General features: G+C 38.9%; 1 protein-coding gene across 1 annotated transcript in view; it reads right to left on the bottom strand.

Moving 5' to 3' along the window:
• Nucleotides 1-398: 398 nt before the first annotated feature.
• The window catches only part of ift80 (intraflagellar transport 80 homolog (Chlamydomonas)), a 52,738-nt gene continuing 26,523 nt past the window's right edge, over nt 399-26,613 (bottom strand). The window contains exons 9-20 of the mRNA XM_007549542.2: nt 16,446-16,625; nt 15,477-15,595; nt 14,050-14,124; nt 13,366-13,529; nt 13,183-13,247; nt 10,864-10,999; nt 10,632-10,779; nt 7,841-8,012; nt 5,574-5,663; nt 4,840-5,012; nt 4,288-4,411; nt 399-3,708 (exon numbers count right to left, since the gene is read on the bottom strand). Coding sequence (XP_007549604.1) covers nt 3,595-3,708; nt 4,288-4,411; nt 4,840-5,012; nt 5,574-5,663; nt 7,841-8,012; nt 10,632-10,779; nt 10,864-10,999; nt 13,183-13,247; nt 13,366-13,529; nt 14,050-14,124; nt 15,477-15,595; nt 16,446-16,625 — 1,560 coding nt within the window. The 3' untranslated portion in view covers nt 399-3,594. The remainder of the gene's footprint in view (nt 3,709-4,287; nt 4,412-4,839; nt 5,013-5,573; nt 5,664-7,840; nt 8,013-10,631; nt 10,780-10,863; nt 11,000-13,182; nt 13,248-13,365; nt 13,530-14,049; nt 14,125-15,476; nt 15,596-16,445; nt 16,626-26,613) is intronic.

The following is a 26,613-nucleotide window of genomic DNA, read 5'->3' as shown; positions in this document are numbered from 1 at the left end:
GGTCTTTGAATTCAGGTCAACTCATACAAGGGATGGTTGAAATAAAAGCTATTTTTAAAAAATATATATTTTTGTCATTTGTAATTCCTTTGTAAGAAAAGAAAGCGAGGGGAGGGGGGAGGAATTATGAAAATTGAATTTAGTATTTAAAAAAAAATCTTAGATTTTATGTTTAAGCCATAATTTCCCAGCCTTAAAGAAAATTTAATTGTAGGCATTTCTGACTTTAATGGCCTAATACCCAGCCAGGTTTACACCAGCTGACTGCTGACACCGGCAAAAAGAAAAGTGTAGCATCTCTGCAACAGGCCAAAGGACATTTATCCAAATGTGGTAAATGCGTTCATTCCAGTCTGTGTGTGTAGATTTGACCCTGTGGCTTAAAGGAAAACCCACAATACAGTCAAACATGAAGATGTTTAATCATCCCACTATAAAAATACAATCTTTCAAATGCGTTCTGAGAAGGCCTACATAAAGTACATTTATGCCTGTGTGATATGTTTCGTTGATATTTTCAGGCGTCTCTTTCTGCCAGTCTGACAAAGCAAACCTGGAGTTTCTCTGACCGACTCTGTGGAAACTAAGAGGCTGGAGTGATTGCCGTTTGCTTCTGTAACCCAACACTGCGGTGGCCGAGCTGATAGTGATCACTGATGGCTTTCCTTCTCCGGCTCGGAGGATGCTGACATTTAAAAGCGTTAAAACTGAGCAGTGAAAGCCGACTGCAGGGGTGCAGGAGTGAACGCAACTCAACTCCGTCTGGACCAAAGTGCGTCAGCTCCAGTTTCTAGGATGTTTTTAAGATAAAGATGCTTTATCTTTCCCCAGAAAAAAACAAAAACAAAAAAACAACAATGTGGTTGTTTTTCAGTTTTCCTCGAAGGCAGCTATCACCAATCAAAACAATCTGTAATATTTTTTGCAGAAGCAAACAGAACAAGAGAAAAACAAATAGATCTTATGGAACAGATGCAGAACACAAATCATGTTTTTTTGTTTGTTTTTTTTTTAAGTCTGTGCCCATAATCCATTTACTCCATTGCTTACTGGACAAAAGAACAGAAAAGGTCAAATCAATGGAGCTTGTTCTCCTCATAAATTTTACATGAGATCCCAGCAGCATCTCTTGACTGTCTGAGTAGAGTGAGCACTAGTTTAAAAATGATCAAACTCACTTCACTCTTGTGAAGACGAGGCTCATTGTTCAGATCGTAGCGCAGAATTTGGTTCTAAATATTAACAAAACAAACCATGCATACATATTTTTTGTAACAAATAATGGTTAGAGAAAATCAGCAATAATTACTTGTTGTCTGGCCATTCTTTGAACACTACTTCTTAAGATATTCAAATCTTTAGTTATAAATCTTAATATAAATATCTTTAATAGCTTTATATGTTTAATATTTAATATCAAAGCTTGCTCTGTAACTGTTTTATCTAGATCGATAGCTTTAAAACATCAGCAGACGGAAGTAGGTTACTGAGAGGCAGAGATAAGGCCCAAAGCTGGAGGCGTCTCGGATTTCTGAAAGGAGCTGTATGGCAAGCAGTCAGCTCACATAATGGCAGCGGAGGACGTATGGTAAGATTCACCATAGAAAATGATAACACAGTGTTTCTGTAAGTTACGGCAGACGAATCAAGACAAAAACAAATTCTAGATATTTGCAGAAAATTTTATGAAATTTTAAATATTTTTAGAGCGAAAACTTAACTCACAACAGCTTGTTTAATAATCATTTTGAATTCTCGACCTCTTTGTCTTGAAAATAGGGAATGGTTTCCAAAACTAAGTGCAGATTCTATAAAACACATTGGCAAACTTTTTTTTTTAATAAAATAGAATAAAATCCAACAAATAAGTAGCTCCACCTGAATGTAAAGAGAACAAAAGGACAGAAAAATGTACCTTTATTTTTGGAGCATGTCTTCAGTCAGTATTTCAAAAACCCCAAAAAACAGATGAGTAAAATGTTAAAATCAAATAGTTATGTGGCAAAACAAATAAAAAAAAAACATAAACTCCATAAGATCTTGTTTTTCCATCACTTGACCGATTATTAGATTTCTGTCCTTTAAAAAAAAACAGAGAAAAACCCAAAGAGTTTATTTTTCTATTCGTATCCAGATTGGACGAATGCTACCTGAGCTACCTTCAAGGTTTTCCCAGAGTTTCCAAGACTGTGTCACAACCTTTAATTATATGCTTTCCCATAACATGACAACAACAATTTGGCTCTAATATTTTAAATACGATAAACTGGCTTCAGGAGCAAAATTATTTCAAAAGTTTTATGGGAAAGACTGAATTTAGTCCGACATCATGAGAAATGTGGTTTTGTCGCAGCATGATGACAACTGAATAAAAGTTGGTGGAAAACAAAAATGAATCCAAAGAAAAAAGAAATGTAAACCAGAAGTAAATGTGAATAAAAAATCTGGGTGTATTTAAGACCTTTTTTTTGGACTGCAAAAAAACCTCAAGTCTTGTCAAAGAGAGAACACATTTCTTTTCCATAAATAAGTGTACTTGCTTTATTGAATCATATTCCATGTAGTGTTTTTTTTAAAGCAACAACAGAGTTTTGGCTGTATAAACAGTAAAAAATATAGATGTACAAAAACACGTTTTGGAACATGAGCGTGTTCACTTTGACATGTCTGAACACATCAGGTTAAATGAACAGATGAGCAGAGATTAAATCTGACGCATCGATCACCGAGCCGTTTTCCTTCCTGAACCTGCGGCTGCCAATTCAAACATCAGCTAAATAAAAGCAGACCGTCTGAACCGCGGCAACTCATGGCCATGCACCCAAAGTGAGCCTAACGACGGAGCGCGGACGGCATAAATTCACGCGACGTCTCTCTGTTTACAGCCAGTCGCTTAACTTTAGTGATGAATCTGAATGAATGAGGAAAATAGGTGTAAAAATATACATGTATGAATTTTAAATATTTGTACTTGCAGTAGAATGTACCGTTTACATTTCTGACAAAATCAACCCTTTTTTCTAATCAAATTTAGAGGGGAAAAAATGAACAAGATAAAAAAATATATATTTCTAAAATTATCTCATTGACATTTGTGACAATCCCTATAACACACTACAGAAGCTTTCACTTTTTCATTTAGTCAGAGTATCAATGAGGTTTTCTTTAATAATTGATGACTTCCTGTTTCCCTGGGACATTAATACGATATAAATCCATTTGTTCCAGTCACTTAGAGCACACACCGTTTCCAGCAAAGCAGGTGTGTACCGACCACTAAAAGTCAGGAAACGGCTTCAAAGAAAAATATATATTCACATAAGATTGCTTGTGTTCACAGAAAGAACGATAACTGAAAACCTCAACAGCGACAAACAAAGCCGAATGAGAGCCGAGGCTTAAAGCGTGGAATAAAACAGCTGCTGGAGAACAGAGCCAAGAGGTCACATGTTGGCGCCGTTTACAGCGGGTTGTGTGGAAGGCGTGTCACAAAAAAACGGCGCCGTCAGATGGAGGCTGTACCTCATGTAACGATTTTGTGTCACTCAGATGTAGCAAAAAAAAAAAAAAACAACAAAAACCTAAGAGCCCTTATCATAAATGTCGAGACGCCACGCTGCCCCTCACAGAGGTGTGTGCAGCTTTCTCTCGCTCTTTAAACAACTCCATCTCAATCTTCGCCTGGATTCTTTCCCAGTCCACCTCGACCTGACGGAGAGGAAAGAAAGTTGGATCAAACTGGACAACATTAATTAACGAGGTTAGAAAGCAGAGCATTCAGGAAACAGGCATTCAAGTAAAAGTGATAATGAAATGCACTCTTTCCATTTTAAGACTGACTGGAAGCTACATACAGTGTGTGCTGTGCGTTCATCAGGGATTTCAAAGTGAATCTGAAACAGTACGGAGGTTACACCTTCAAAACCTCAGATAAAGCTTCGACCAACAGGGTTCCTACAAGTTTTACATTTCAAATTTACATATTCATGACAATGGACATTTAAGCATAAAAAAAGTGTTCCCTTGTTGTCTTTTATTCTCTGTCGACCGTAAAACAACACATGGTGACAAACAGCAATGGAAGCTTCAATTAGGTGAAATTACTAAACCAGGTCATGTAGGCGTTTACATTTCAACTACTTGTCGGGGACTCCATTTTGCCTAAGCTAGGCAAAAAAAAAAAAGAAAAAAAGTTATTTACTCAAAAGGACACAGTTAGTAGAGCGCACTCTGTTCCAACTTCGTAACCTGCAACTAAATCAGCTTATTCAGCACCACAGAACAAACCCCTTCGGAGTACTGCAGGAATCTCTTGTTGGTCTCCTTCCTGCCAAACGTCTGCAGGAACTTCCCCCGGTAAGCCAGCACGGTGTCCACATGGGTTTTGTGTTTGACCGCCAGCTCCAGAGCCCTGAACCAGACAAAGAACCAAGAGACATGCTTAACACGAACTTTGAAAACAAACTCCAGGTCAAATTTGTGTAGTTTTCGTATGACTTCCTTAAAAAATATAATAGATTGAAGGACAAATGTCACATTTTAGAGTCTTTAAGGCGGACGGATCATTGCTGTCCACAGGACATGTACGGTTTTCTTGACTGAAAAGAGGTTCTGTGTGCTATCAGTGTGTAATTGGAAATAATAATAATAAAAAAAAAAACATACAATCAAGCTCAAAATTATTCACACCCCTTACTAGGCCTGTCACAATAACAGATTCTGCTGAAAGATACATTTTCCCAGTAATTTTTGTGATAAATGATAATGAAAACTGCAAAGGTAAATAGGTAAAAACGCTAATAATGATAATGCTCTTTAATACAAAACTAGAGAATCTACCTGTTCCAGTTGAAAAGGTCAATATTCATTTGTATAGCCTGATAGATGAGACCAGCTTGGAGGAGAGTTGTTTCAGCTTCCTGGACGTGACCACTGAACATCAGCATGTGGGCCAGTGATGACTCCTTAGACGGCTGCTCTTTAATAAAGTTGATGTACTGCACTCTTGGTAACTTAAAAAAAAAAAAAACAGATGCAATATAATCACTGAAATGCCTCACTTCTCTGACTTGCGTGTTTTGTTACGGTCATTTCAGGTGAAAACCGTCTCAGTTTTCAGTTTTACACTCCTGATCAAAACCTAAGACCAGGAAAAAACGTACAGGCATTTGAATTTAATGCGGCTAAATCAAATACAATTTCTAAGTTAATCTTCAAAACACGAGAAGAAGAAACAGGAACAAGAGGAAACGAGTGTCTCGTTTACTGAAAATGACATTTAAACTGTTGAGAAGCTCTGGACTAATCACCTTAAACAGGAGTAAACGTGTCAAAAACATGATCAGTAGCGATTAGTCCCACAGCTCTCACATCTCTTCAAAGTTTGTTTAGAACTGAATGAAAATATCCTTTATTGTCCCGCAGTGGGGAAAGTCAGGTGTCACAGCAGCAAGAAAAAGGTAAAAACAAAACCAGGTTTATGTAAAGTTTTGACATTTTTTTACCTATTTGAACAGCTGATGAACTAAATGCAGTTTTAATTTATCGGATTCCTCTTTTGCTGAGGTTCTTACCTCCCCAATAGCAGCGTAGGCCATTTCTGCTGTGTTCAGGTCTCTGTTTGCCATGGCCATGCCGGCGAGACACGCCCACAAAGACTGGTCCTGCAGGTGGGAGAGGGGAAACAGAGCGTCTTTTAACGACAGCAGAGGTCTCACAGTTAACTTTAATGTCCCGATGGAGCAAAAATATTATTTAACTTTTATTTTATGAGGAAGTTAAAAAGATAAAATCTCTGTTTCAAGGGCGGAGAGGACCCAATATAAATTCATGAGGAGAAACAGAGATTTGTGAGAAGCTGCTCACTGTATGTTTGGAGAAAAATAAAAGATGTAAGTTGATGAAAAGACTGTTTCTGTGCAGAGAAATACAAAACATTATGAATTTACACAATGTTAAAAAAACAAAAAAACAATAGAGGTTGAAAAATTCAAAACTCGCTGTGAACTACCTAAAGAAATGAAAGCTGAAGCCTCCGGATAGCTGCTTCATTCACTCCTGGAGAGCCAAAGCAAATGCAATTTAAAAATTAATAATAATTAGTCAAAAACGGGGTCAAAATTTCAAAATAGTTTATTTCAACTTTATTTTTTCTTAACATTTCTTTCAATTGCCTTTTTCTTCCTGACATCACAGCCAGAAGGAAGCACCGCTATGGCGCAAAACTTTTTTATATTTGTATTTTGTAATTGAATCTAGTCAGATCTAATGAACTATATATATATATATAATTTTTTTTTTCCAGAAAATCTTGAAAAACGACTCTTTACGTAGCACAGACACTTGCTAATGTAAACAAAAACTCCAGCAGTTTGTCTTGCGGCGTTGCATTAATTAAAACTCCGGTTGAGCAAACTACACTTCGGAGCCGCCACCCTGCGTTTCCTCCTTTAATCCGTGTCCGTTACCATGACGAAGGCCTCCAACTGGAAACCATAGCAGTAAACAAATAACACGGACAGGCACTGGGTGACGTCATAAACGTGACACGGCTTCACGAGACAGCACAATTTCAAGGAAGGCGTTATTTTTTTGGGAGGGGGTTGGAGGGGGGGTAATTCCCCTGTTGAATCTGGGTAACATGATGTCATGGACTGCACGTCATGTTTGTGTACGTTAGCTCCTATATGACGGACGTTTACCGACAACAACAACTGGGATTCTGGGAAAAGCCACGCTGCCACCAAACGCTTACCAGAACTGGGGAGGAGGAGGAGTGGTCAGAGGAAAACCTCTTAAATCTGGTGAGTCTCTCTCTCTCCACCTCCTCTGCTGCACCCTTCGCTCGCTTATGGTTGTCCCTTTTTATGGCTGCGGTTACCGCATCATCTCCCCGGCAGAGCGCGGTTTTAGATCCCTCCCCTCCCCTTTTTTTTTTTTTCTTGTGTGCCCCAGGTCATACGGCTGGAGGGTCTTAAATTCATACAGCAAAGCGTGTATTTATGAGTGAAGTCTTGGGGGATTTGATCCGGTAAATGCTGTCACCAGGCTAATTGCGGGCTAATTCAACCCTGCTGTTCTGCTCTCGTAAACCTGTTCACTACCTTCCATCGTAGGCTTTGTCAAGCCGTTTTATACGCGCATGGCTTTGAGGGAGGCGGGGGAAAAAAAAGAGTGTTTGCACCCTTTAGCTTTTGAGAATGTGACCTCAAGTTACATTCAAACACTTTAATGCATTTTATTGTGATTTTAAAACAAAATAGACCACTATTGAGAAGTAGGAGGAAAAAGAAGCACATTTTTTCAAAGAATAAATTAAACTTTTAAAAGTTTTGGCTTGCATTTGTTTGACCCTTCCACAGTTAAAACTATTCTGAACTGTGATTTGCTGCAATAGCAGTGACTATTGTTCTCTCTATAGGCTTTGCAAATCTGTGACCATCACTTCTGAAATCTTGTCACAGTTTCTCAGCTCTATTTATGTCTGGAATTTAACAGGTCAATTTTAACAAATGAATATGCAATTTACTTCTTGCTACCTTTCCCTACTCCTCAGCTTAGACGAAATGCTCCGTCTCAGAAGGTTTCCATTTTTAGCTCACGTCAACAAGTGGTTACACTGAATTTTATTCATGGGCAGGTAAATAAATAGCAGCTAAATCCTATATACGTCACACTTTATGCTGCCGGATTTCTATTTGTAAAAATAAATAAATAAAAAAAATAGCCAAGAAGTGGCTATTTTATTATCTCTCCTAAGAGGAGAAATAACAAAGCTGTCGGAAAAATGTCCATATTTATGCAAGAAACAAACGATATTGGAGTAGCGTTAATATCTTACTTTGGCGAAGCGGCAGAGACGGAGTGCGTCCTCCCAGCGTGCGGAGGCGCTGTACTCATGCAGGAGAGTTGAATAAAGCGGGACGCTGCTGTACACCAACGAGCCGTCTCCTTGGCGCAGCGTCACCTTGGTGCCAACGTAGCTCAGGATGTGAGGTGCGTGGCTGAACTCGCTTCGCACAGACACAAACACAAACATAACAGGTAAAATCAGAACAAACAAACATCCTATCTTCATTTTTGTTATGCGTAACTCAGGTTTGTAAAATACTGAGAGTGGAAATGGAAAAAGGGGCTCATGTGGAAAATATAAAGGGTTCAGCAACATACAGGGGACTGTCGGTTCTGACTCCATAAAAATGAGGACAGTGATACTGAAATGCCAGAGAACATCCAGCGGGAGGTGTTACAATAACTCTGACCAACATTTACTGAAAGACGGTGGTCTATCCCAGCTTCACATTTTGCACCAACAACACGCCGGTTACAAAATGAGGCCAGAAACTCATTAAATGAGATTGAAAAGTCTTTATTTAAGCGAAATGGAAACTGGTCACTGTAAGACAGACCACAAATAGGGTTAAATTCAGATTAATCCTGGAAGAAAACCTGGTAGAGTTTGATAAAACAAAACCTTTAGACAGGAGCCAAGGTTCATCTTTCAGCAAAAAAAAAATTACCTTGCAGGCAAAGTTGGAATGGTTTGGATCAGAGCATATTCATGAGTGATGTTTGTAGACGCTCTCTGTTCACTTTGACTGAACTTGAATGATTTGGCAAAAACAAATGGGGTCAAAATGTCAGTCAAGATGTTCAAGGCAGGTAGAGATGCTTCCACAAAGCGTGGACTTCATGACTGAATACAATCAGATGGACTCTTTATAAGCAGGCGGCCATCTTGTTTAACAAGCGTATTTTACTGCTTCTATTTATTTGTGATGTTGAATTCCAGCTAACTCCATAGTGGGCTATTAGGATTTTAAATCTTTTTAATGACAAGAAGAACGTCGTAATATTACAAGAATACAGTCGTAGTGACTCGAGAATGAAGCTGAACGACATTAAAGTTAAAGTAGTGCGAGAATAAAGTGTTAATATTAGCAGAATAAATACCAGATGAATGAAGTTATAATTTTACGCAAACGCCAAAACAAAAAAAAAACCCAACAAGAACAGATAAAGAAAACGTAATACATCATATTTTACCACATCAAAACAACTTAGAATATTTTGAAGAAAGAACCACTCGAATTGGGCTGCTCGTGTTAAATCTCAAAACCAGAAGCTTTTTCTAGTCAAAATAATGTTTGTTTTTTATTTCAAGATGTTCTGGTAAAATTGCATCTTTATTCTTCTAATATTATGACAGTATTGTCATAATTAAACAAAAATTATCATAGCCTGGCCCTAATACGCCATCGTTCATCTCATAGAAGGGATAATTGAAATAAAAGCCACTTTTTGGAAATATTTTGTGTCACTGTAATTTCTTTATTACTTGTTTTTAAAGTAGCAAGACAAAAAAACAAATCAAAATCAGAAATTGGATCTGGTATGAAAAAATCTAAAATTGTATTTTTAAGGCACATTGCCTGGCTCAAGGCAAAACTCATGCATGTCACACTTTTCATTTTTCCATTTGGAAGAAATCTGGTAAGCCATTCATTCTAACCAACTTTATTTTGGTTCGTCGCATAACGTCTCAATAAAACAAAGACGTCCTGAAGACTATGACTGCATTGTACATTTTATATGAAACTGCAAACCACCTTATATCCATCACGCTTTTCTTCCAGACTGCTTGAAAAACATTAAATATTTTCTGCTCGCTCTGCGGTTTCGGTGCAGACCGCAGAGATGATCGAGCAGCGTGATGACGGCGCAGGCGCCCGAGAAGCCGCCCAGGTCAAACCAGTTATCGTTGCCGAGTCAGAAGTTTGCTTTGGAGAGAAGATGGCCTCCACCTGCCTCTCGGCTGACATCTATCTGTCCCTGAAGATTAGCGCGGAAAATGTGCAAAAGTGGTTTAAGAGACATCGTTCGGACTGCCTGAGCCCCTCCTGTGCTGCCTGAAGCTGAGGACTTTTCAGCAGGAAGATTTGCACGCAGCAACTGCTGCTCATAAAAAACAAAAGGTAATGAGGTCATGTGTGCTGCAACCCACACGGAATAGGCTAGAAATAAGATGAGTTTTACATCTTGTGAATTACTTTACAATAGGCCTGCAGCTAACAGTTATTTTAGTAATTGATTAATCCATAGATTATACCGACGATTAATCGATTAATCCGATTTATTATACGGACTATTCATTTAACCATTTAAGCCTTTTTATGTAACTTTTAAAATCAGTTAAAATATGCAAGTAAACAAGTAACTCAATTCATTTTTTAATAACAAAATAAACATTTTATTGCCTAAAATGCAGTACCATAGTATTCCTTTGGTGAATCTGAACTGAATGAAGCTGAAACTACACCACTTGAGTAGTTATGGCTAAAAACAGACAAAGCTTTTTTATGTTAAATGCAAAATGTATATCATTTTTGCACAAACATGTTGTTTTTTCACCAAATGACCTTTTTTTGAGTCTGTACATTCCATTTAACAATTAATCGTTTACTACATTAGTTGACGATTATTGCAATAATCGATTAATCACGGTCAATCCGATTAATCGATTCAGCCCTACTTTACAATTCTTAAAAACTTCCCAGTTGAGGACTGTCAGGTGACTGAGTTTGGACGTTTGTTCCCTATAGTGTCTGCAATACAATCTGTGAAAGATTTACCTGCCATCCTTTGTGTAAATGGTTCTTGGAAGCAGTTCCTTGTCAGTGAAGACAACGCTGGGATAGTACCACACCGTAAACTGAATATCCTGGATTCCACATAAGATGTTGGCGGAGTCGTTCCATGCCATGCTGTGAACCATGCTGCCTGCAAGACAGTTAGCATGCAAACACTTCAGTCTTCAGCAGTTGTCTATGGAGAGGTAGGAGTTCCTAGTAGCTTTTCTCTCACCGATTTTGCAGATTTTGGGCTCCTTCCCTAAATGATGCACCGAGGTCAAGTACAGGTCATGGTTCTTGTCAATCAGAGCGATTTTCCTTTCTGGTGACGGGCCACACTGGTCTAAAGCTACCTCCAGCACCTCCAGCTGCACAAAAACAGACACAAAAGAAGAAATGCAAAGGAGAGAGGTAAAAGACTCCCAAGTGTGACCACTTGTATATACAAAACAAAGAGAAGATGGTTTTAACCTCCTAGCCTAAATGCTTAAGAGGTCCAGTAGCAAAATTTCATTTTTTTCCCTCTTAATTCTTGTTTTGGGATTTTGGCTTTAAAATCTCTGTATTTGGAAGCGTCTTTGACTCATCTTCCAAATATGAGTTCATTTATGTTTCAATGCAGAAATTCACTTCTGTCATAAACCTTTCATATAAATAAACCAGCCAAAGGTTTGGGCACACCAAGCCCATTGATTCTGAAAGAGTAATGAAGTGTGCCCACAATTTTGACAGGTACAAATAAATATACTACCTCCCAAGTTCATATGCATTATATGGGTAAAAAAAAAAAAAGGAACATTGCATATAAAGTCACATAAAAAGGATGTTGGGATTTTCCTTTACAATTTCTTTTAGTGGGTTCCTCCACTAAAAGAAATTGTAAATTGTAAAAATTCATAATACTGAATTTCACGAGCCACATTCTTTTATAGTGCAGCATATTACTATAAAAACCTTTCAGGTGTGGATACGAGCCTAAGAATTTGAATGTTCGCCCCTCAGGTTGTGCTTTTCATATTTCCCATTAGACACTTGAATTTCAGGATGACGGTCATTTTTCAAGATGGCCTCCGTTTTTGAGCCTTTTAAACGAATGATTGTCATACAACGTTTTGCATTTTCATATCTTGGATGAACTTTGTCACATCATATGTTTTCTACAAGTCATCCTACTCATAAAACTTTAAAGAAATACCATGAAGCACAAGTAAGGACTTTGCTGCTCACGAGTCTCACACCATTCATCAACTGGAAGGAAATGAAAATGAGACAGAAAGAGACAGTCATCTTCGTGGTTAGCATTAGCTTCCGCTAATTTATTTCTCTGTGTAGCATTAGCTTCTGCTATTTTTTTTATCCGTTTAGCATTAGCTTCTGCTAATTGTTTCACAAGCTTAGCAGTTTAGTGTGGCTCAGATATTAGTTTAACTGTTCAATACAGAAATTTCTGCTTGTTCGCCTGTAGGTGAAGACGGTTTCCTTGAATAATATGAAATATTTATGTGGTGTCAAACTACAGTACGAAGCTATAACAACTCACAATCTCAGAATAATGAGATGAACTATGACAACATAAAACTAAATGTTTAGACTGTTAAATCAACTTGATGGACTTTAATTTCTGAGTTTACACCTAAACAATTTACTAGTTGACTTTTCTTGCATTTTCAAGGCAGCTGGTGAACTTTTATTTTCAAATTAAACCATCTTCTAATGTTTTGCACTCTCAACTTCCGATTTACAGAGAACACACAACATCCTGATGCAAACACTGAAAAGCCTTGTCTATATGAAAATAATTTCCAAATGCAAGTGGTAACCAAAGGAAGGAAAGGGGAAATGGGGTTAATGTGGATTCTTCACCTTCAGCTAGAACTCACCGAGTGTATAAACTGATTCCATCATTTTACTTTATAATTATTTTTTCTTGTTTTCAACACCTTCCAAAGGCCTGGAAGCACAACTCTGAAAATAAAGAGGTTAATTTTCCAAGATCTCATACGCTTTGATTTGTCCTGACTGAAGGTTTCATAGAAATCGTGTAAATAATAACAATAGCAGAAAAACTGCATTGTGCAGATATGCTTACTCTGTCAAATGTATTAATTTGATGCACATATGCACTTTTATGGGGCACCAGAGCAGCTCTGGGAAGTCAAAGTTTCCAAGTCCAAGTCAGACAAATGCAACACAATGTGGTGAAAAAGTATTTTCCCCCTTTAAGATGTTTCCTGTTTTGCTTTTTCTGATACATTCAGTGAGCTCAAATAGAATCTGTCTGAGAGCACGAACTCAACGTATTTGTGTTTTTTTTTAACTTCTTGCTATTTTAATCGGTAACATGTAATCTATTTTATGTTAAGTTATATAGATAGCTAAAAAAATACTTAATGAAGGTTTTGAAGTGGCCTAATCAAAGACTGGGCTTGAACCTGACTAAGAGGATGTGGCCTGACTTTAAACATGACATCTATTTAAATAAAAAACAAACAACAAACAGTTGGTTTGGTGAATGTTTTCTGATTAAAAAGACAGAAAAAGAATAGCCCACCTTGTGAGTCAATGGCTTCCCATCACTGAGGGGTTTTCCGGTCATGGGATCAAAGAAAAGGATGACTGATGATGAAAAGAGAGAGAGAGAGAGAGAGAGAGAGAGAGAGAGAAAGAGAGAGAGAGAAATGTCAAACTAAGTGTAGGACTTTTAAAAGGGCTGTTTTGGAAGATGTCCCCGAACCTTTCTCATCGCTCTTGTCTCGGATAGCGATTGTGTCGTTACTAAGCGAGACAGCCTGGGCACTTAGGATGTCGGCTCTCATACCCAGAAACTTTGGCGACGATGTTAATCGACCCTCATAAGAGAAGGTATACAATCCGGATCCGTCCACGAGCAGAAAATGTCTGGGAAAGGAAGTGCAGGAGATCAGAGGCGCAGTGCGTAACGTTTTCCTGTTATATCACATGGAGGAATGAAATAGACAGGTTGTTAAGACGGTGGAGCAGCAAGAGATAATTAACTGACACATTCAGATAATTTAAAAATGTACTGCATAATAGAAACAGCGCTAACTTACTCAACACGATGCATCGGATTCAACTGTGATTACAAAATAGTCAGTAATCTATTTAGCTCCGTGCTAAGTGTCGGAGATAGCACTGGGGGGATTGCATAAGAGCTACTCCATATTAATCTAATTTCCCCCAGTGGTTTCACTCTCAGCCTTATTGTTTGACAGGGGCAAAGTCAGAGCACACCCTCTCTATGTGTGTGTATGTGTGTGTGTGTGTGTGTGTGTGTGTGTGTGTAGCTGCTGGCTGATGAGCGGCCAGTGGACAGTAATTAAGCATTAGGGGAGCAGACAGGCGATCCAGCGGATTGTTCTGTCTCTTGTTGCGCAGCTCATGGAGTTGAAAGGCTCACTTTTCCGCCTGCAGGATGAGGCTGACTGTTCCCTCCTTCAGATCAAAGATGAGTGGAGTATTCCAGTTCCTGGAGCTGGCACAAAAACAACACACAAAAAAAAACACCTCATGACAATCCAAAGTGTGAGAAGTAAGAAAAACATGTCATTCGATGACGTGAAGAGTAACTCTGGGAAAATAACAATGTGAAGAAGAAAGGTTCTTCACATACACCAGGAGAGTAAAATTATCCGCATTAAATGATCATTACAAAAGAACATCTTGAGTAGACATTTGAGGAAGCACAGCTAAGCCAGTGTTTTCTGTACTTCTGAATACAACATGAAGCAACAATTCATCAACCAGAAAATATCTGAGTTTCTTTTCATGCAGCATTTTTGCAACGTAAAGTTTATGACAGGATTAAAAACTGATCTCCCCTCTACCTGCCAAAAACTAAACAAGACGCATAAGAACAATTGTCCAAAGAGATTAATCTGAACCAAAACACATTTAAATCTGTCAAATGTAATTCAGGAGGATGGTTATGGAAGAAACACTATTATTTTCTGGCCCTAAGGAATGAAAAGTGAAAGTTTGAATAAAAATAAAGATAAAGTCAAAAGATAAAATGAATAAAATAATGAATAATTAAGCAGATAAAACAAAACAATACCACAACACAGTGCAAAAGCAAAATTCAGTAAGTAGGTAAAATTATAGAACTTGAAGAAAGAAAGTAGAACCTGCATTGGGCATCTAGTACAAATACACAGGGATTTTTTTTTTGTCCCTTATTAATTGAAGTCAACACATTAAAGTCTACAGAATATAGTATTATAAGGTAATATAGTATAATTAATAAAACATAATATAATTTAAAAAATAATAAATTATTTAATAAATAAGTGAATAAGAATAAGCGCAAAAGCAAACAATTATAAAAAATAAAATCCAGTATTTATGGAAAGAAAGCTAAAAAGAAAACTGGAAAAGAAAAATAATTAATTAGCATTCCCAAATTCCATATAAAAGATATTTTTCCTTTTTTTTTAATGAAGAGGATTTTAGTGTTTACATGTTTTAGTTCAGACTGCTTGCGATTATGTAGACATACTGCCAGAGCTGAAGACTCTGAAGGGCCCATAAAACAGCCACATATGAAACACTGTAATAAATAAAATTATGATTTCAAGCTGTATTACAGAACCCAAGCTATGAAATATTAAAAAGACATAACAGTTCTATTGTCTTTTAATTCTGAACAAGACTGCGTTAGCTTTTCTTTCTTCTTTAATACAATTTTGATTTCGTATTTCATAGATTCTTTTTTTTTTTTCCCCTTGCGTGCCAAAGACAGTTCGTACTGTCAAAAACATACGAGTCCACAGGATCTGACAGCGCTAATGGCACATGACAAAAACAAAGCAGAAGGAATCCACTGACTTGTAGACGTAGCACTGGAGGGAAGTGGCGACCACCAGGTGGTCGAACGCCAGAGAGGCTTTGATGACACGATCTCTGAACTCCAACACGTCTACCGCATCGTTCTGTACGTTCCTCACCTGAGGAGAACAGAGAGAAAAGGCAAAGGAGGGAAACACTTTGACTTATCAGAAATAAATGGCAAGCATAAACTTTTCATCACAAGGAAAATATTTACCAATTTAACCTTAAACCGTGTTAGACTAACAGAAAACTGCACAGAAGCATTCAAAGGTCAGAGGAAGAAAACTTTACCCTCTTTTTTTTTTTTTTTCACCTGCATCGATAAATACGTCTTTCCAGTTCCGAGTAAATGAATGAAAGAACCTTTTCCAGCACCAGGTGAAAGGTGGGGCTATTTTTACAGCTTTATAAATCTTCCTCCTCTGCTCCCTGCAGCTATCCAAATTTACATGCAACACAACCAGGAATAAATACCGTTTGACCACAAGGTGGTAAATTTAGCTGGCTGATTCGCAAACCACTGGCAGATGTGCACTATTAAAAACAAACTGAGAGGATAAGAGTGTGTGTGTGTGTGTGTGTGCGTGTGTGTGTGTGGATAGGGGTGGGGGGCTAGAAAAGTGCCAACAAGGCTGAAAATAAATGGCTGATGACCCGACTTTGTTTGGTTTTCACAAACTGCACTTGGTAGAGGCAGAAGAGTGTCTGTCTGTTTCCTTGTTTCTGTAGGTGTGCATGTCTCAAAGTGTAAAAGTGGGTGTATATATGTACACTTGGGCGTGTTAACTGCGTGTAAACGCTGCCTTGTGGTTAAGTGCAAGTTTAAACTGTAGGAAGCAAGGTGGCGAGCCACACAGACTGACCATTGTCACTGCAGGGTTGGTGTGTATCTTTGCAACTTGCAGAAGCGCATTTTATAAATCAGGTATGCCGGACAGCATTTTAGAAAACGATGACTCTTTCTACCTGCATGGTTCTTCTTTTGGTAAGAGTTATGCTAAAGTTCTTCCACTCCCAGTGCTGCTCCACCACGTGGGCAAAGATGACATGTCCGTTTCCGCAGGCCCCGGCCAGCTGGGTGCCGTCCGCAGACCAGGCCAGGTTGAACACGCTGCCCGTGTTGGGTTTCTCCAGCGCGTAGGACCACTGCAGGGAGAGGAGCAGAGCGGAGAAAAATAGGCCAATAGGTTCAATGGAAGTGCTGGTTACTTTGACCCTTTAGATGTTTTTGTACCTTTGTTGTCTTAGTCATTCGATACCTATTTTTTTCCTACATGTAAGAAATAAAGCAGCCTGACATTAAACGATTCTAAGCAATTACACTGTTAAACCATAGCTGCTCTGATTTTAGACTTCCTCTTCATCATTGGCTGTTAAAACTTCCCACTTGACTTCAAGCAACTTGGATCGTGTGCCTCACCACTCTTCTTTTGGAACCTTGGTTTCCAAATGACACGCAAAAAGTCATATCCTCTTCTTACCTCAGGGGTAATAAGCTAGTTTCCGTTTCACAAGTGGCTCAACTCGAGGGATGCAACAGTTTATAGGCCATACTCTTGATAAATCTGCATGTGGGGGCTGTTGATGCAGTCCACACTCTTGGGGAACTCCCATAAACTCTTCAATAGCCTTTGCTTCACATTCCATTACCATCAGTTTCATAAATGGTGCCTGCTCTCCTAACTCAGTCACCCAGTGTCCTGATATTGAATATTTTAATGATATTCTTGTTGACAAAAATCCAACAGTAAGAGCTTAAAACAATAACAGCTACATGTAGGAGGATGGTTTGGTCAGGGGGCATATTCTCTCAAATTTCATTGGTAACACAATCAAAGGAAACTGGATTTCCATACAATTAAAATAAATTATAAGTGAACTTTTAGCTTTGTATCTCTATTTCTAAAATTCATGACAATACTTAACTGCAATTAAAAAGAAATGCTGTAATTGGTTGATGCCAAAAAATATCTCCTGTTCTGGAGTCCAAACAATTCAAGCTTAGACTCAAACATTATTCCAGAAGTTATGGACTTTTTTGTTTTCTATGGCAAACTTTAGTCTGAGCTTCAAGTTTGTCTTTGACAGAAAGGGGTTCCCTCCTTTGAAAACCTCCTACAAAGTTTCTTTCTGATTGTACAGTCATCCAAGAGTTTGATGTGGGTCACCTGAGGACATTTCAGGATTTTTGGAGACTTCTTTCAGCATCTGCGTTCAAACTCGCTCGCCTAGCCACAACTGGCACTTGTTTTGAATGCTCTCAAATTGTAGATCACTTTCTGTACAGTGAGATAGATGACTTAGAAGGTCTTCTCTTACTTTTGATTTTTACATTATTTTGATATTCCAAATAAAGTAAAAAATATTTTAAAATTAAAGATTTATTTATCCAAATATGTAAAACAAAAACAAAACAACAAATGCTGTGATAGCCTTTTGTTGTTTTTAGATCTAAAAGTCCAGACAGAACAATTTGACCTTCAAGAAAAGCAGTTTCAAGATGAAATCTGCATTTTCTCTGCACTTCGTATCAGAAATAACCTGTGATCTTTTAGTTTGTTGTCTTTTCATACAGATATCTTAATTTAATTTTATCACAACAAAACATTTTTTTCCACACTGCCGCTTTTGTTTCGACATGGTAATATGCAGTACTTTGCACCCTAAGTCTTCGGGACGCGTGCAAACGTGTTGATCGAGTACACTGGACCAACATTTAAAAGTTTCCCTCTATTTTTTCCCCCCTTGAAGCACAATCCCCCCTGACGACCAGTCACAAGCCTACATTGGCTCCATAAGGTATAATAAGTTTTTTTCCCACAAGTGTTATTTGTTTTAAAGATCAGTGCGCTAAGTATAGTGGATTTTTATCCACTTACCACGGCTGAAAGTGGCCGATCTGAGTCGGGCTTGGAATCTCTCAGCCGAGATCTTCAACACAAATGCGTGCATTCACACCGTAAACTGCTTATGAAGGGAGAAAAGTGCTAATGTTAACCTTGCCCTGCCGGTTTCCTTGCGAGGGAGAGACAAGTGTGGTGCAGCTGGCCAAGTGCTGCGGTGAACCTTGGAGTAAAGGCCTCAGTGTGTTCGCTGTCTCGTACACATGCAGCTGCGGGATGTGAGGTGTATCGTTATTTCCTCTCCGCTGCCTCTGACGGGGGCGGTGGTGGGGGGGGAGGGGTGGCAGTCGGCAGGCTGCAGGTTACAGGCCAAATGCTTTGATCTCGTTCCATCTCCAGGTCCTCGTGTGTGCCTCATACACATGCCACTCAGCTGGTTTTGGTCAGCTCTCTTGCAGCAGTTAATGTCATGTCATAACCGAAAATAGCTGCAGGGGGAAGAAGGAGGGGAAAAAAAAGACCTTTCCCATGTGGACGAGGGATAGCTCAGAACTTTTACTATCTGTTTAACTTTTCCCTCCTTTTTTTTTTCTTTGACTTTTAACTTTTCTCCCATCTACAAAAAATTTAGCTTTTTTTTATTGATATATTATCCATATTGAGAGCTTTTTTTGTGTCTTTCTGAGGTGTGCTTGCACAAGCTATTCCGCTGGGCAGCCTTGGCCAGCGTTTACAGTAACAGGAGGGCTCAGTCATTCTTCTGCTAACATCTTGAGATGGCCCGCAATCTTTTAAAGTACCCCAGGGAGAGAGCAGAGGGAGTGAAGTGAGAGGGATGGATAGATGGAGGGTCAGAGATGCAGCCGAATGTATACACCAGACTGTAATGAAGCAAGACATACAATATCAGGCTGTGGAGCGCTGCTGGAGCCATGCTTACCTAATGCTTTTAACACATTGAGCCATTTGACACTTTCTGGAGCCAGCGGGAGACGACGTGTGTCTAAGTTTCTGTTGATTTGTGTGTGTGTGTGTGTGTGTGTGTGCGTGTGTGTGTGTGTGTGTGTGTGCGCGCGTGTGTGTGTAGCGCGTTGGTACTGGTGAGAGAGAGAAAACATAAAAATGAATATATCCACTAAAATACGTACCACAAAGAAAAATTAAGTGAAAGTTTGCATTTTAATCGAGTGTCTAAACATTTTAAAATGATGTTCAGTATCTTCTAAAGTTAAAGATTTGCACTTTTTTTTTTTTTTAAACTAACCGATTTTCACTTCACTTCTGTAAAAATGAGCTTTGCGGGAAAAAAAATACAATTTCACAATTGCAGTGTTGAAATTGAATAAGAAATAACATTAAGATCACATGTGAATCAGCTTGTTCATGCGATAAGTCTTATTATGGGAGCGATGGATGTAAATAGCTCTACGAGATATATTCATAATTTAGCAATGGCGCCAGCGCTCTATCAGCCATCAGACGAGACGTTGGCGTCTTATTCAAGCGTTGGAGTGACAAGCCCCTTGTACATATGCAATGGTATATGTATGTGTAAAATAGCCAGCTATTTTACAGAAGAGTTATGGATTCAACACATTCGGATGACAGAACTGTGCGATGCTGTGGGAGCTTTGACCTGTGGAGCCAGCTGCACATTGGCTGGAAAAAAACAAAACAAACCGTCATCCTCTCACTACAGTCTGTCGACTACTTCGATGTTTTCGCCAGTAGTAACTTCTGGCTGTTGATCACATGACCTGTATGATGTGAAAAAAATGTTTCCACTGCAGTTTTGAAAAATAGATCTATTTCGATACGACTGAAAAACCACCATATCCTTGCGCAAAAACATGATTTTTTTTTCAAAATTGGCGTGTTTCCATTAAGCAAATTCATTTTTGTGCTTTCAATTTGTGCAATTTTATAGTTAATTTCATAGCAGCTATTGTGTGCTAAGTCCTCAAGTCCTGTCAATAATATTTCCAGTAGTTCTTAAGTATTGTTCTGACTGTAGAAATCTGCAAATTTAGGCGAGCAGTTATTTTATTGTAGCGATTTTCTGACTTATAAACATCAATACAAATCTGTCTAAATTGAATGGCATGCTCTCTAGTCTTTCTAATTTTGACAAGTAGCTTAAAAAAGCCTAATATGTCAGGTCAGTAGAGTTAACCTTTCATTCTCTCCTCAACTCACTAGGCTGTCACTTTCACTTTCAAGGAATATATTGTTTTCAGTCAGGGTGCAAAGGCAGTGCCTTGAGTTGAGAAACAGGCTGTTAAATTTATTAAGAGACACACTGTGTCCCTGTTTATTTTTTATAATTGAGAAATCCAGACAATTATTTTTTATGTATGATTACCATTGATAAGTAATCATGGTAATTTTTTGAAGGACAATGGGCAGTGACTACTTTGACACAGAAAGAGCAATAGAGCTGGATTCCTATCTTCCCTTCAGACGTGAGCCACTTCTCCACAGGTGTGGCTTTTACTGGTTCTGAACCAGTTCGCTCCAGCCAGATTTGTTTCCTGCGCGGTTGCTCCCGATTTTTCGTAACCACTTGATTGGTAGTGCAAACTGCGCCAAGCTGTTTTCCTTCATTGGCCCTTTTTTTTTTTTTTTTACACATCATTACATGAGCAAATTCCCCCCCAAAAATCTCAACCGCCACAGTAGACCAGCGGACACGGAGTCTGCTATGAGAGAGCAGCTCAAGCTAGACTTATAGCGTACGCATTAAGTCGAGTACAGGGGGGCACATGCCAAACACGCCGTCTATGCTTATCTGCGTTGGCATTGCATGCTGTTGCGGCGTCTGGTCACGCACCTCTGAATTTTTGCAGCTCGGCACAATTTGCACGCACCACCATTCACTTAAACTAGATGATTTGGAAGGTGCTCTTGTAGAGCATACTGGCATTCATATGATCCCTCTATGATGGTTTATTACTGGAGAATACTGCACCAAGGCACATGTCAAGTATCAAAGCTTGCTCGGCTTGTGCGTGCAAAATGCAAACCTCTGAAAACATGACTATAACTCAGCTTTTAGTGCGAAGGAGCATAAAGACTAGGTTATAGTCGCGCAATGAGAAGTTTGCCATCTGGGATTACTGGACTTCATCATAACCACAACCTTGAGGTTCTTCATTGTCAAGTATTGCACAAATCACATCATCGGAACATCAACCACAGCTTCTGAGTGCTTGTGGCCTGCCCAAGTTCCTGCATATATTCACCCCCAAAATAGTGAGGAACACACGATAACAGAGATGCACTCAACTTGGGTGGAACCAAATCAGATATTAAGTGGTTAGAGAGATAATGGAGAAGGAGCTTAAAAGCCTGAGACTCAGACAGTAAGAGAAAACTTTAATGAACATCGAGTGGGGAAATTCTGTGTAACAAAGCTAAACGTGGATGGGAAGTGAAATAGAGAACCTTCAATCATTTTCCTCTTCACCTTTTCATAGAGCAGAGAAGACAGAAAATCAGATGCAAACTTAAGATCTTTTGATACGAGTTTTAACAAAAATCACGAGTCTGGATAACACTCAGTCTTATTCATTCAATGATAAAGGTTGCTAATCTTTTATCCTTTTATTCTCACCAGTAAATGATAGTTCGCATCATTGTTCAAACACACATTTGGCCAATTTGAAATTGTTATGTCTAAATACAGCAGAAAAGTTGCTATTTTTTGCTTTTGGTACCAAAAACCCTCAAGGTGGTGTTTTATTAATCAATAACTACTTAACTCTATTAATAGAAAATGTAGCAGGTAGGAATTGTCTATTACTAAAGTGGTAGTGATGGCAGCAACTGAAAAGAGGCAAAACAGCAAGAGGAGATGAATCAGCCATTGGCAAAACATTTGGCAACTGGTTTTATTGCAGCCTAAAGGGATAAAACTCCACAGGATACTTGGGAATTCTACTAGACAAGACTGGAAAGAGATTTATTATTAGTGCAGAAAGATAATACAGAAAGAAGGAACACAAACAGCCGTAAAGATGCACAAAGGCTAAAATGTAAGATTTAGGAGAGAGAAACGGCAAACAAGAGTTGGGCTTCATCAAACTCAAATCCACTTTGGTCACTGACTTCTGTCTATCCATAATGGGCAGCTTTGTGGTCAGGGAGAAGGTGGCAGACATGACGTATAGTTCCTAGCAGAAGTCTGGGGGTGGGGGGAAAAGCGGGTGAGACCCCTCAAACTCACAATGAGGTTATACAGACCAACTAAATATACACACAGCATAGCAGTCTAAACGGTGGTGCAAGACTCGAGATGATTAACCAAGATAACGAAAGCATTAACACGCACAGATTTCTGTGACTTGAATGTACAGTCCTGCATCCTATATTCCAGAGGAGAAGAAACTCTGGGCAAAGAACAGGTAACTTTACTGAAAGTTATAACACTGTGGTAAATGAGTTAAAAAGTGGCCTTTACCCACGAATTTTCACCTTTTTTTCTTTCTGAACCGCTCTGGGGTCTAGGTGTCAACGTACGCACACTGGCTCACGCCATGCAAACCATCCCAGGCATATACAGACGTACTGTCAGCTCCTCAAACAAAGGGGACGTTTGCACACACTGAAAACCAAAGCCAATCCATTAACGCTCAGGCTGCTGAAGAAGTGCCCTTACTGCCCCCCCCACCCCCCGTCCCCGTCCTCCCTTCCTCCTCCTCACTTGCTCTGCGTTTCTCCACATATGTTTACCATTAAGACTGGCAGGTGTTGTGAGCCTGCCCCTTCACTCTATTGTTGCCCTGCAGCCGAAACCAATACGGGGGACGCTTGCAAAGAGGTTATGTTAACAAAAAATTAGCCCCGAGGCAAGGACAGGTTATGGCCCCTGTTACTTTTTCCAGTTTCGGCTCTCAATCATAGCAGCCCAACTGTTCAGTGTCAAACTCCTATACAGTGCACTCTAAAAGGGTAGATGTGCAAAGAAAATGAGGTGACTTAAGATTAATTTATTACGTTTTCTTAATCAGCGGGGCATAACTAAAAATTTCAACCTCAATGCATCTGGGAAAGGTTTGCTAAAACACTTCTCAGATGTTTTGGAGTCTGAAAGATGTGGAAAAAGTTATGCATAGATTGAGAATTAGAATGCAAATGTTTAGAAAATATAATTGAAAAGTTTGCATGTGTGTCAAATGTTTTGTGTTGCCCGTACATATTTTCTTAAAACAACCTAAAACAGAACTCTGGTCTTAATGGTGGGGGTTTTGGAGGATGTGGGGTTGGGCAGAACTGAAGCTTAGTCCAGGGAAAGGGTTAATGACACATGTCTGGACTAATGGCTCCCCGTGGAGCTATCTGCTGATTCAGCCCCATTACTTCACAAGCATTAAATATGTCTGCCCTGACCTCTCGCTGCTCCACACCCCCCAGCCCTAATGCAAGTCAACAGCCTGCTAATCAGAAGTGGGGCATGAGCTTTCCAGACTTTTTGTGCTTTTCCAGCCCTTCATCTTGAACACTCCGCACACAGAGCAGCAAGCATCAAGGAAAAACCTTTAACTACCATTAGTGTTAATGGGTCAAGCTCGGTCCGTGACCCTGTTGAAAAGCTACATGTTACCCAATAACATCACTATCGGGCTTTTGTTTAAAAGACGAACGTACATGCAGTAGGAATCTTTGACAGGAGCTTAACAGCTAATCAAAATATTTTGTAATGCCTACGATAAAAGTGATAATGAAAAGCACTTAAAAATCAATGATTGATGTTTATTCAGCATACATGGCATGACTGTGAGTGCGCATCACTATGGACAAGGCCCCTACAATCACAAACACTCTTAAAACAAAAAAACAACAAAAAGCAACTTAGAGATTGCTAAAGCTGCAATAAGTAAATTTTATTAAAAAAATATATTTTTTTATTATTTGTTAGAACTATCACCATGTTGTAATAGTATAATGTGAGACAGATAATCTGTGAATAAAACTGAGCTCCTCTGCCTTCCCCCTGTGCTCCTACTGCCATGTGTAGAAATACACAGCTTAATTAGAAACAACCAATCACAGCCCGGATGAGGGTCTTAGCACCGTTAATCATGCTTGTGTACACGTTGCTCACACATCTCATATTGAGTAGTTTCTCACATCTAAGTTGCCTCTAATTTAGTTTTTGACACCTGAAGTCTCCTTTCCTCACTAAAGGCTCCCACATATTCGGGCGTACTTCGCTCCGCGGACATGCCCCGTGTGCGTCCCCGCGTCAGGTCTACTACAGCAGACTTAAATGGAAGTCTGGATTTCGCTCAGTTTGTGCTGAATAGGTGTTATGATCAACACCTATCCTGCAGTCTTTGGACGCATTTACACGAAGTTGGTTTTCTGCAAAAGCGTAACATTTTTGTTCCTGGACTTTTCGAGACCAAGGCTGTGTTTACACAAGAATGCTTCGTGGAAACTGCCTGTATTTTTGAATGTTGATTGGTAAAAAAAATTTCATGCTTAGATGCCACCCCCAAGCCACCTTGAGTCAGCTGTAGTAGTAGTCATGCAGGCCACTAAATGGCGCTGTGATTTTATCATGTCATTAAATACGCATATGCTTCTGACCCTTAGCATCCACCTCATTGTAAACAGCCACCTGTCTTCATTTCCCATGAACAAAGTATTCAAGGTAAGCAGCACATTGTTTTTGTGTTTATCTGTCCATGCACATGTGAACACGTAGAATAAACCCTACAGCCGTGTGTTCTGCATACGTGTGCGTTCACACCTGCAGAGTACTTCACACCTCCGCGGGGGGTGTTCACTGAAAACTTTCACTCTGAGACTTGGTTTCAAAAAGTGCCGATGTGAGACTCTGGTCATTGGTGTCGTGTCAACGAGAGTCTGGATCGCAACAAAAATGTTACTGGAGAGCAGCTCCATATAAGTGGGGCTCAAGTCTCCATATGGTCTTTTATTTGGAGCGGATTGTGTACGTGGTCACTTGAATCTTTAGGGGTAGGAGTTTATAAGTTCTCACTTCTTCCTACCCCATTTTGAGCATGATATGTTAACTGAAACAAAAAATATGTATTTTCTCTTCTTTCTTATGCACTTCTTGTTACTGTGCACTATTTTATTTTTATATTTGTATCATGTTCGAATAAAATTTCATTTCATTTCATTTCATTTCATTTCATTTCATTTCATAAAATCACTCTGGAACTATTCATGTAATTTCTTTGGAATGAGTTTTTAAACAGGGTTATGACTGAAAGCTGAACTCCCCCATTGCCCAATGCTGGTCTTTCCCTTTTGATAAAGATGGCTTCCTTTATCGCTCTTTCAAACTACAGGATGGACGCTACATTTGTCATTATTACAAATGACGATATGATTTTGATTCAATTTAATTCCATTTAAGTCAATTTGAGTCAATTAAGTCAACTGTCAAAACTATGCAATATAGATCGCCTGTTCAATACGGTCTCATATTTAAGTGCATTTTTTTAAATCAGTTGACTTAAAAGTGCTATTGATAACCTTTCAGTATTGAAAAAATATAAGATGTGGAGCTTTAATAAATTCACATTGAAAGATTAAGACTTAAGTCATTTTTACATACATTAAAACTGTTTAATGTCTCAAACAAAACATTTTAACAGAACTTAACCACTTAACCTAGTCTTCAAAATCCAAATGCAGTTCAATCATTCTGCATCCTCTTGAAGATGACAGCATGATCAATATGTTTGATGCAATTGTATTGTATTGATATGGATCTACGTATTTGTACACCCCTGGTATCTACACACTACGATACAATGTTCATTCTTTCTTTTTGTTTGCATCTGTCAATAAAGTCTGTTTTTGTTTGGAAATCCATTTATTGTAAATTTTAATTAAAGTTTTAAATCCCCGCTGCCAAAAACGACATCCAACTTTATTTTGTCTAAATGGTAGTTCGCTGTTTATTTTTCTTGGAGAATTTTGAATTATTTTTTTTTCTTTTGCTTACAAAAAAAGTGATCATTTATCTCATTAGTGTCTTGCAAATTCTGCTCCCTAAAGCACCCCATATTTCAAACCTAGTCTATCTCTTATCTGTTCATTTAACTCTGTGCTAGAGAGCTAGTGGGAGCCGTCCTAGTCCAGGGTTAACAGTCTTACATAAATCAGAACAGATGGCAGACTGCAAAGCCAGCTGGCTTTAGTTTCCCCATGTGTCTGTATGCAGAGCAGACCCTGGCAGCGCAGGTACAGAGAATAACTCTCTGAATATCATAAACACAACATGTCTAAAGTGTTATGGACAAGAGAGCTAT

The sequence above is a fragment of the Poecilia formosa genome, unplaced genomic scaffold (genome assembly GCF_000485575.1).
Source record: "Poecilia formosa unplaced genomic scaffold, Poecilia_formosa-5.1.2 Scaffold31, whole genome shotgun sequence".
Lineage (NCBI taxonomy): Eukaryota > Metazoa > Chordata > Actinopteri > Cyprinodontiformes > Poeciliidae > Poecilia > Poecilia formosa.
The sequence above is the reverse complement of the archived record's forward strand: the minus strand, read 5'-3'. Positions and strand labels throughout refer to the sequence as shown.